We start from the raw sequence: 12297 nt of genomic DNA, 5'->3' as shown, positions 1-12297 counted from the left end.
CATTCAACTTTGAAAGTCCTTTCCAATTCCACCTTTTGGAAATTCTGAGCTTTACTTTGCTGTGTGGCAGGCATGTCTGACTCTTTACAATCCCAAGGACTGTAGCACACCAGATTCCTCTGTCCTTGGAATTGTCCAGGCAAGAATACTGAAGTGGGTTGCCATTTCCTCCTTCAGGGGATCTTCCCGACCCGGGAATTGAACCGGTGTTTCCTGTGGCTCCTGCATTGGCAGGCAGATTCTTTACCACTGGCACCACCTGGGAAGCCCACTCTGCTGTGTAGATCAAGCAATGTCTACCACACATTTTAGAGTACATCATTCAGTTGCCCAGTCACATCCGACTATTTGCGACCACATGGACTGCAGCACAACATTTTAATTTGATTATGCGAGAGAGATAAAAGCTGAAGTGGTAAAATTCTTCCTGTTGTTGTGTAGTCACTCAGTTGCGTCTGACTCTTTGTGACCCCATGGACTGCAGCACGTCACACTTCCCTGTCCTTCACCATCTCCAGTAGCTTGCTCAAATTCGTGTCCATTGATTCAGTGATGCCATCCAAGCATCTCACCCTCTGCCGTCCCCTTCTCCTCCTGCCTTCAATCTTTCCCAGCATCAGGAGTTTAAGGAATATTGCCTGCATGACAACTGTAACTAACCATCAACTGTGAAACTCATCCTGAGTAAGACACATGAAAGGTAAAAAGCATACACTTAAAAGATCATTAGAGAAGGCACAACTACAGAATTATTTTAAGTACGAAGTCCCCCAATCCCATTATATAGATTCCTTGTTGTATTTTCCTTGTTTTTAATTTTTTTTCTGGAAAAATCACTAAGTTAAAAACTCTTCCAGCTTTGATACTAAAAGCATTTTTTAAAAAAACTAAAAAAAATCAAGCAACACTTTAAGTACTTTTTTATGGCTAAAGAAAAAATTACAGCATTTACCTGTTTTAAGTGTACACTTTTTAACTTTCATGTGGCTCACTCAGGATGAGTTTTATAGTTGATGGTTAGTTACAGTTGTCATGTAGGCAGTGTTCCTTAAGCTTGTGTGAATGTGGTAATGCTGTTCACATAATCAAGCTTCAACTAAGTTATGTGCACTATTTATATTCTATGTGTGGAGTTTGTCATTCAATATTTCTTTAGAAAGATTGCAGTATGATTCGTTATTGAAACAGTGTTACAGTATGAAAAGAAAGGAAGGAAACAGTGGCAAAAATTGAATTCATAAGATGAAACCAATGTTTAGCACTGGAGCAATGACTACCGTTTCTCTTGCTTATCAACAGCTGACTGATAGCATTACTATCAATTGTTATTGCCAACTCAGGGCCAGCAGTGTCCACATTGCCACGAATCTTACTAGAAATTCAGAACCTTATTCCCATACCAGATCTACTGAATCAGAATCTGAATTTTGTCAAGATTTCCTTTGCCGCTAACAGTTTGCAAGCACAGTTCTATAGTACCAAGGAGGATACTCACAAGATGAAATTGTTTTGTATTAATATTTTGTTACTGAGATATATGCTAAATGTATGTCTCTCATTTGTTAAGCAATACAACCCCAAACTAGAGAAATCCCTTTAGAATAGATGAAGGAAATTTCAGAGCAACAAGAAACTAGTGTGACTGATGTATAAGCAAGCTTAAAATATTGTTAGGAATCTATGTCAAAATAAGTTTGAGAGCTTTTTCTATAGGCTTTAGGTATTGAATAGATCCTATTCAAGATAACAAAGCATTTTATTATGGTTTGACAACATTCTTCTTTCCTAGTGGTGCATAAAATAAGGATGTATTTTACCCTAGGTGACAAGAGGTTTGAAGAATTATAGGCAATAAATCCAATTCAAGTATCATAAATCCATTAAAAATTATAAAAATAAAAACTTGTTCATATAGATTTGTATGCTTGAGTAACTGGATAAATAGACATAGAAAATGATTAATTTGTATAATAAGAATTATCCTATAAACTATTTTATTATGCAAAGTTTCTTTTGCTAAATAATTTTACATAGGAGAAAGAGGATGAATTAATAAAATATTAACCACATTTTATTTTATGCTACATTAAATAATGACATAGTGGAAATTTTCTCTAAGTAAGCAAAATATTATAGCTGCATTATTAGTAAATTAGTTCATTATAATGTTGTCACATATAATGAATATAAAATTAACATTTGTGAGTAGATTTTTTTTACCACAAAAATAATGACGATGGAAATAAGTTGAGAAGCTGGATCTAAGTATCTGCTTTTATTTTTATATTATAAATGATTTATTTGAAAAAATATCTTGTTCACTTTTTTCTTTATTAGCATTTAGCATAACATGTAAGAGGTTTAATTTAAAAGAAATGATTTATATACAAATGATAATAAGTAGCCTTCATAGACTATTTTCCTTGAGTTAAACCAGTAGTTGCTGACTGTTGGACTGATTTCAGCCTGCTTTTTCAGTTTTACTTCTTTATTGATGATGACAATCATCTTTATGACTCATTTTGTTCAGCATGCTGAAAGTGAGGGGGTGATTTGATGAGGCAGAAGAATGGAGGTTTGAGGAGAATCTTGGCGAGGACCTTTCTGACTTACCAAGACAGCTTTCTAAGTTTGTTTAATGATAAACTGCCTGGAAGCCCAAGTCAAATGACGATGAGACATATATTAATAGAAACCACTTTAATCTTGCTACCAGAATGGGAAAAGATGACTATGAATCAACGTACCTCTTCTACCCTACATTTGAAATTTTTTTATATAAAAAATGTCTTATATAGTGTTTATGCTTAATGAATGTTATTCCAATAAACATATGCTAAAAAACTGGTTAAACATATGTACATTCTTTCCTGGCTATATTACAGAGCACTTCACTGAGGAGGTGTTATTTTAGACTGTTTTAAAAAATGATTAAAGTCTCTGCAGGCACATAGTTGGTATTTATTTTATTACATGCCTTTTTTTCCCCCCACACTTTATTGGATTTTTTTTACTCACCTGTGAAGGGGACTAATTTTAACGATGCTAATTTTGTGTCAAGGATTAGGTCATTTATTGGTGGCAGGGTGTATCTGGTTCATTTTACTTTATGGAAAGATTTTAATTTTCTTGCTCTTCGGCATATTTTACCAGGAAAAATAACATAAGGTGAATAAACTTCTATTCCTGTCTGGATATCCAGTGACATTTTTGCAAAATATTCTATAATCACAATGATTCAACAATATGTCACAAAAATGTCTAAATGTTGACAAGTGGATATGGCTGAGAGCCACCTGCACATTAAAATTGCAATGACCACCTAGAACATCTGCATGGTGATGGTTTAGTCACCAAGTCTTGTCCAACTCTCTGTGACCCCATGGACTATGTGGACCACCAGGCTCCTCTGTCCATGGGATTCTCCATGCAGGAACTCTGGAGTGGGTTACCATTTCCTTCTCCAAACATCTGCATATTATTTATCAAAATGTACCTTACAAGTTTGATGGCTTGAAAAGCAAAATCCGGACTTCTTTTAATTTATCAGCAAAATTAAGTTTGGTTTTTTTTTTTTCCAAAATATCAAGTTCTAAAATTAATAACAATTATGATGCAACTTTTACTTAACCGTGTGTTCCAGGGATCAACAGCATCTGAATCACCTGGAAACATTTTAAAACCTATATATTCTCAGGCTGCACCCTAGATTTGCTAAACCAGAAACTGCATGTTACCCAATCCCCAGGTGATTCCTCTGTACATTGAAGAGATGTTCTGGAAGCCTACACCCTTTTGTCATCTCTGATTTTTTTTTTTAGAATCTTTGAAATATATCTTGACCCCAACATCTTTCCCTCAAAGTAGCCATGAATTATGGCATTCTTCAACAGAATGAAAAATGTACATGACTAGATTTTAGAAAAAAAGTAATCTCAGTTTTACAAGCTTCAAGGCCCTGTGAACATATGTCTATTTATGTTCTCAGGAATTTTTGAGTTATACAATAATTCTTTTTTCTAAACAAAAAGACAACTACATCTACTAAATGAATTCCTTTAGTACCTGGTCTTCTATTGATAGTCTCATAATGTTATTTTAGCTTTCTTAGATCTGTGTCCAAATCATGCTTTTTTGTTCCCTAGAGTTAATATAAAATTAAAAAAAAAATAAAGTCAGTTCAAATAATACTAGTAAGTATTCATATTTAATTTTCAAAGTGCCAAGTGAATACTCACAACATATATAAAAAGGAAAATAATTTTAGATAACCATAAAGTGTTGCTGTAATAAGGGACTTTTCAGTCTAATTTTGTGTCATAATGGATATTTTTATTACAATGATCAGAAGGAAAAATGAACTTATTAGCTTGTCCCTCTTCTTTCCTTTCTTCCAGATGCAAGACAAAGGTCTACCCTGATGAACTTCCAAACACAAGTGTAGTCATTGTATTTCATAACGAAGCTTGGAGCACTCTCCTCAGAACTGTTTACAGTGTTATAAATCGGTCCCCACACTATCTGCTCTCGGAGGTCATCTTGGTAGATGATGCCAGTGAAAGAGGTAAAATTATATTTTATATATATTATATTATATTTTAATTATAGAGCTTTATTGTGTTCAAAAAGATAACAGGGTAATGATCCATATTTTCCTTGTAATTATACTAACCCTGAAACTACCTATCAAATTTTTTCAGTATATCTAGTCAGTGCCGATCCAGAAACAAGTAACTAATTCTTTCAGTTTACCTCATGATTCCATTTGGTTCTTACTAACCTAAGAAATCAGCCAAAATGACTTTCCAAAGTATTTCTCTTTTTTCCCAACTCAATTGATCATATGACTGAACATTTATATGACACAGTGGGTATTTGGCTCTCTTTTTTTAGTGTAGATAAAAGAAAAATAACTGATACTTAGGAAGACTGTATTTGCCAATGTGGCCCAGGTTATAAATTACAGTCTAGTATATTAACTTCCTAGTGTAGCCTTACCCTTGTCAGCCAAGTGATAGAGTCATAATAAACTATACACTAATAGTGATGAAATCTCTGTATCTTTTTTTTTTTTAACCTAATGCAAAGCATGTTGATAGGAGTTGACCATCACTTCTGTGTGTGAATTTCCATCTAGGTAGTAGTATCCCTTCTCTGTCTTAAAAGAGTTTCAAAACTTTATAAAATCTTAATTGCACATTACAGATTTTCTCAAGTTAACATTAGAGAATTATGTGAAAAATTTAGAAGTGCCGGTAAAAATTATTAGAATGGAAGAGCGCTCTGGGTTAATACGTGCCCGCCTTCGAGGAGCAGCTGCTTCAAAAGGACAAGTCATAACTTTCCTGGATGCCCACTGTGAATGCACATTAGGATGGCTAGAGCCCTTGCTGGCAAGAATAAAGGAGGACAGGTAAGAATTCATATGCTCTGTCTGGATTTTGACTGAACTTGTTAGGACCGTTACAACTATCCCTCAAAACTTTTCTTCCCAAGCATTTTCAGAATGTTTATTTCCTAGCTTTTAAAAAAGAAGTCTCCTTACTCCTTATTTAATTAAGATCTTGGTTTATTTATGCCAAACCTGAACATTTGATTAAGAAAGTCAAGCAATCCAAACAGTAAAGATGCTGAATCAGTCCAATCAGAAATAGTAGTATATTTTACAAAATACATTTTCAAAGTAGCTTTGTCTTCGCAACCACTCTGTGAGGTAGATAATAAAGATACTCTTCCCTGTATCTGATGATAGGGAGGAACGGATGAGTTAAATAGCTTGTCCTAGATGTTGTAATGATGAGGGCAATAATTTAGTTCTCCCCACTTCCAGAACATTCTTCTCTCTACCTACTCATTGTTCTTAATCAAAGTCGAGTGCAAAGCCACCTTGAAGATCTTAAAAATAAACTCATATACACTCATGCACCCCACTGAGATGAAATCATGATTTAAAGAAAAATGCAGCTGTAAGAATGTTTATTTAAATAGTATGGCAATTCTGTACAGACATATCATGAAATCTGAAAAGTTGAAGAATGCTTTATAGAAATTAGAAACCCTCATAGATACCTACAATTCTTTCCCATGTGATACAATGAAGTTTAAATGGATTTCTTGCAGTTATTCCTAACTGTTGTTGATAAATGAGTATCATTCCTAAGCACCTAATGAAGACAATTATGCTGATTGCTGTCTGAAATAATAGCAAAACATTGCATAGCACCTTGCTTGCATAGTCATTTCACCTGCAGTAGAAAGGTCTTCTCAGAAATGAAGTTTTTAATTAAGGCTCCAAGACAGGGGCTGCTTTGTGTGAGCTAGTGTAGCTCTATCACATAAATGGCATGATTTGGTATTTGCCAGGAAGATAGATGGAGGTTGTCAGTAAAATGAACCATAGCAGTTGAAGAAAGCAGTGGGAACCTTTTAGTCTACTGAATGTAATATATGGGTAATAACATTTTTCCATTCTGTGTATTGTACAGTATGCACAGGAGGGTAAGGCTGGCAGAGTAAAATGAACTTGGAACATCTTAAATGCATTTCCTGGCAGCTTTTCATACATTATGCTCTTTTTTAAAACCTGTGTTTCATATTCAACTTAGTGAGATTATAATATAATATTGCTTCACTATGGTCATGAATAGATCATTTATTTTTTAATCTAACAACATATTTAGATTGTATTGGCATATAATGAACTCTAATGTCTTATCTTGCTTATATGTTCTAAAGTTGCCATAACTAGATAATAAAGTTCTATTCAAGGTTATTAGATCTAATGTCATCTCCCTATATTGGGGAAGGCAATGGAACCCCACTCTTGTACTCTTGCCTGGAAAATCCCATGCATGGAGGAGCCTGGTAGGCTGCAGTCCATGGGATCGCAAAGAGTCAGACACGACTGAGCGACTTCATTTTCACTTTTCACTTTCATGCATTGGAGAAGGAAATGGCAACCCACTCCAGTGTTCTTGCCTGAAGAATCCCAGGGAGAGCGGAGCCTGGTGGGCTGCCATCTATGGGGTCGCACAGAGTCGGACACGACTGAAGCGACTTAGCAGCAGCAGCAGCATCTCCCTATAATTTAAATTATTAAATTTAATAAAGAAAGAAAGTTATTGTTTTTATAAGGACCAGAGTTACCAAGAAGCTTTTCCAAGGCTAGGTAAAATCTTTTAAGTTCTTTTTTTTTTTCTAAGATTCATTTGCTTATTTTTATGGCTGTACTGGATCTTTGCTGCTGTGCATGGGCTTTCTCTACTTGTGGCAAGCAGAGGCTACTCTCTAGTTGCTGTGTGTAGGCTTCTCATTTCAGTGGTTTCTCTTGTTGCAGAGCACAGGCTCTAGGCACGTGGGGTTCAGTAGTCGCAGTGTGGGCTCAATAGTTGTGGCTCCAGGGCTCTAGAGTGCTGACTCAGTAGCTTGGTGCACAGGCTTAGTTGGCCTACGGCATGTGCGATCCTCCCAAACCAGGGATCAAACAAGTGTCCCTGGCACTGGCCCGTGAATTCTTCACCACTGAGTCACCAGGAAAGTTTGAAATATTTTAATTTCAGAGGACTCTAGACATTGGTCAATTGTGTGGCACATAAGACCTATTAGAAATTGAGCCTTGGTGATATAGGTGTTGCAAAACCAGAATAAATAATGGGCAACATTTCCTTGTTTTCCATATCTGTGGGTGATTCTAGAGCATATTTGTGTATTTACTTTCTATCTTATATGAAAAATAGGCTCTACTTTTTGGAATTAGCTATAAACAAGGCCCAGTTGTTTAAACATTTACTTTGGAGATGACAGAAGTTTGACACCATAATAAAACATACAGGCCTGGAATAGGGGTAGACTAGAGAAAGTGCAACATGGATGAAAAGAATACCTAATGACCTCCCATGGTGCAAAGTTCCTTATCCTAAAAAAGCCACCATCAAGAATATCAAATCTATGTGTGTATAACTTAATCACTTTGCTATACAAAGTGATATATATAGTATAAATTAACAACGCTGTAAATCCACTTTACTTCAGTAAAATAAGTTAAAAAAGAAAAGAATACCAAATCTCCTGGCTCTTCCTCTTACTTTAAGAAAAAAATGGATCATAAAACTCCAGAGACTGAAGTTGCTTATCTCTTCCTATTTTAAAATATGTAGATTGTTAGTGTAAACTGCTGTCTAAGATGATTCACTCAGAAATTGTCATGAACCTAATATCTTCCATAGGAAATACTTATACTGATGATCATGATTTTTATTGTTGCTTCTCTTTGTGGGTTTTCATTTGTTTGTCTTTCCATGAAGATTTTCTCTGAGCTATCTCTTTAATCTCAACTATCCCCTTTGAGAGTCAAGCTACCAGATCAAATTTGCTATCATTCATCCTTCACTCCCTGCACACTGTTGCTTTTCAGTGGGCTATAGCTGAAATGCTGCATAATATCAAAGCAGTCTACTAATCATGCTGTGGGGAGAGGTTTAATGAAAAATAGGCCATGTTCATCCTGCTGAGTTAGTACTTAGAATGCATTTGGAAATTAGCTTGAGGATCAATTAGTATATTTGATTAGATTACACATGATAGAATAAAAGTAGACTGAAGTCAGATGTAGTAAAAGGAAGTAATTCCATGGAGAAAAAGGGTAGCATGACAATAAAGGTAATTAAAGTCACAAAATAATTAAATTTCAGTGTGTCATCTATATGATGTTTAAAGAAGCTAATGAAACATTTAAATTATCATTTTTGCATCAGCTGATTTTAATTTTTCTGCAGGAAGACAGTTGTATGCCCCATCATTGATGTGATTAGTGATGACACTTTTGAATACATGGCTGGGTCAGACATGACTTATGGGGGTTTTAACTGGAAACTGAATTTCCGTTGGTATCCTGTTCCCCAAAGAGAAATGGATAGAAGGAAAGGAGACAGAACATTACCTGTCAGGTATGTGGAGCATATCTTCCAGAGCATAGCATGTGTATTCCTATAATAATTAAGGAATATTATATACCTATGTATTCATTCTTTAGGCTTTCAAAGACATCTACCTTTTATTCAAATACATATATGTATTATCATGAACATGATCATCCTAGAATCAATGGAAATATTACTTCTAGTTTAAATCAGCACAGACAATTTAAGTATTGGCAGAGTACCAACTCTTTTTTGAAACTTTGTGTATTGTTATATTCAAAGTATATGTATTGTGAATTTTCTATGTGACAAACATGTATTAGCTTTGATACTTCAGGTGTGGATATAACCTACCTAAATGTAGCTTATAACTGGGGTATGCTCAAAATTGAACTAACCAAAAATGTTTTGGTAAGTGTTTTAAATTTTCCAACCTTAAAGAGCTACTTTCCCTATAGATACAATAAAAGATCCATTTGGAAATTTTTAATATATTAACAATTATGAAACATTCATTCCAAATTATTTTAAGAATCTGCTTAACTTGAAATAATTATGCTTAAAATATGTATGTCCTTAACAGAGAATATACATAGATACATCTATAGGTATACATGTATACCTATCGTATACATCTTCGGTTTTCTAGACAAGAATTATCACCTTCTTATTTTAACATATTGTTGTATACCTCTTACCTGCAACTAAAAATTGATTCTCTGAACAATACTCGGGGAGGAAGTTCACTAGTTTAGCTCTTTAAGATGAATTTGGCAAATCACCATTTGATTGGAAATACAGGCTTTTCCAGTGGTTCAGTGGTAAAGAATTTGCCTACAGTGCAGGAGATATATGAGACGTGGGTTCAATCCCTGGGTCGGGAACATCCTCTGGAGGAGGAAATGGCAACCCACTCCAGTATTCTTGTCTGGAAAATTCCATGGCAGAGGATCCTGAAGGGCTACAGCAGAGGGTTGCAAAGAGTCGGATACGACTGAGCACATACACACAGATGACCAAAAAAAAGAGAGAGAACAGAGAAATACCCTAATGTTTTAAAACAATATATATATATATATATATATATATAACCCATTATTTAAACAAGAATGTCTCCTAACCTATTGCTGCTGCTACTGCTAAGTCGCTTCAGTCGTGTCCGACTCTGTGCGACCCCATAGACGGCAGCCCATCAGGCTCTGCCGTCCCTGGGATTTTCCAGGCAAGAACACTGGAGTGGGTTACCATTGCCTTCTCCCCTAATCTACTGAGAGAATGGCTTATCCATTGTTAAGACTAATTATATAATGAATTAATTGAAACTAGCTCAAAAAGAAAAAAAAGCTAATAGAAGAGAAGAGCTCTAACTACTTATTATTGAACAATTAAATATTGGGACTGTTAACCCTCTTGAGATATTAATTACATCAAAGAAAAAAATAAAAAGTATTTCCAAACAGTTGCATAAGGATGTGAAATTATTATGTCAATATGTAGAGTGTCATTTAGTAGTCCTTAAGTCTTGCTGTCATCTTCACATTCACCATGTCTTATTGATCCTTGCCTTTAACAACTTGAAGGAATACAACGGCTCACATTACCATTGTTTATTTAGAAATCCTATTTCCCTAGATCATAGTTTTATTTATTGTTAGATGATTTCTCAGCTTCAGATCCCAAGTGGAAATTATCAAAGTACTTGACCAGCACACTCAAATAGAGATAGTGTGTTTATTTATTTGAAAATGAAGTTTAGAAGAATGCATGTGAGTACTTATTTTTCAACATGTTGGCAAAAGTTCTGCTTTATTTAATTATTTTCTCCCAAATCAGAACATACATAATTAAGAGATAGCCGTTATTCATACTAAGAAACTGCCAGTCTTATTCATAAAATTAAAGATCTACGGAGAAATCAACCATTATTTCTCATCTTTAACTGAAACAAAAGAGGAAACATCTAAATTGCTGTATTTTAATCACAACTTATATGATTTTATTATGTTAACATGGAGCAATGATGGAATCTGAGTATGTTTATTTGTTTGCCTCAGTAATTGCAAAGTATTTTCACCGCGAAGGGACAGTATTTCAGTGCAGAGGAAGCTAGAGCAAGAGAAACAGAAAATTCAGTTTTTGCTGAAGTTTCTAGATTTTTATGGCAAAAGGTTAATTAATTCACAGGCTGTGTTGTAACAGCCTGCAGGTAATTTTCATCAGCATAGCTGTAATGTGAACTTTCTCTGTACTTGTAGTCTATTACTTGAAGGTGTGATCATTTTTCTCACATTCATACAAACAGATAAATCATTGTGAGTGTTAAACACAATTATTTTTCTACTTGATTAACAGAATTCTGAATAGCTAAAGTGATTAAAATGAGGTTGAAATTTTGGTTTTCTTAGCAGAATGCTACATTTAAAATGTCAGTTATGACAGAACTTTCTAGGGACTATAATTGGCTAGTTAGTCATCATTTAGAAATACAATCACACATCTGCATACACAGAGAAACAACTTGAACTTGTAACCTAACCTTAGTTATACCGCATTTAAAGTAAAGTTTATGATGGTTATACTTATTATTCCATTGTCAACCTCTGGTCTTTGATATTTTCTTTTTGATAATAAATGGAGTTAGTGAAATGCTTGGCATTTGTGAAGTTATGAGTGTGGAATAATAGCATACATAATCCAGCTTTGTTCTTTCTATTTAGTTTTCTGTAATCAGTAAACTGTCCTTGACATTTTAGTAGTCATATTATATGACTTTTCAGAAATATCTCAACTATTCATACAACAATATAGTAATCAAATTATTAAACCGGAGGTCATTAACCAGGAGCTTGTGTGTCAAATATGCTCTATAGATGTGTTTTCTTTGGCCTATATAATGTTCGGCATTTATTAAAATTACCAGTGTTTTTAAAATGAGATATTTAAAAGAAAAATCTAAATTTCAAGCTATTCTTTAGAAATAAGAAGATTTTGCTACAGTGGTCCAGTATCCTTACTTGGCATAATCAGGAGGAACTGAGTAAAAGCTGCCCATGTAGAAATAGCATGAAAGTTTAGCCCAATCCTCCAGTTCCTTTTTTAGTGTATGTCTCCCTGATTCTGAAGCTGAGGATCACCTGCCATTTTTCATTCTCGCACTTGGAGAAATATTTCTCTGGATCTGTGTCCCAATCACATGTGAAAGAAGTATGCTTATTGCAACTTATTGACTTCACATATTTTTATTTGCATGACTATAATCTTTTTAAGGGCTTCCTTGATGGCTCAGACAGTAAAGAATTTGCTTACCATGTGGGAGACCTCGGTTTGATCCCTAGGTTGGGAAGATCCCCTGGAGGAGGGCATGGCAACCCACTCCAGT

At 34.8% G+C, this 12297-nt stretch overlaps 1 protein-coding gene across 19 annotated transcripts in view; it reads left to right on the top strand.

Annotated features, from left to right (window-relative positions):
* Window positions 1-12297, top strand: part of GALNT13 (polypeptide N-acetylgalactosaminyltransferase 13) — a 556330-nt gene that overhangs the window by 322927 nt on the left and 221106 nt on the right. For 10 of the 19 annotated variants that reach the window (XM_081577978.1, XM_081577976.1, XM_081577975.1 and 7 more), the window contains 3 exons: window positions 4398-4564; window positions 5206-5413; window positions 8775-8945. In XM_081577978.1, coding sequence (XP_081434104.1) covers window positions 4398-4564; window positions 5206-5413; window positions 8775-8945 — 546 coding nt within the window. The remainder of the gene's footprint in view (window positions 1-4397; window positions 4565-5205; window positions 5414-8774; window positions 8946-12297) is intronic. The other 9 variants (XM_081577989.1, XM_081577987.1, XM_081577982.1 and 6 more) reach the window with 1 other exon arrangement.

Source organism: Giraffa tippelskirchi, chromosome 3, assembly GCF_054371585.1.
Source record: "Giraffa tippelskirchi isolate mGirTip1 chromosome 3, T2T-mGirTip1v1.2.pri, whole genome shotgun sequence".
NCBI lineage: Eukaryota > Metazoa > Chordata > Mammalia > Artiodactyla > Giraffidae > Giraffa > Giraffa tippelskirchi.
The sequence above is the reverse complement of the archived record's forward strand: the minus strand, read 5'-3'. Positions and strand labels throughout refer to the sequence as shown.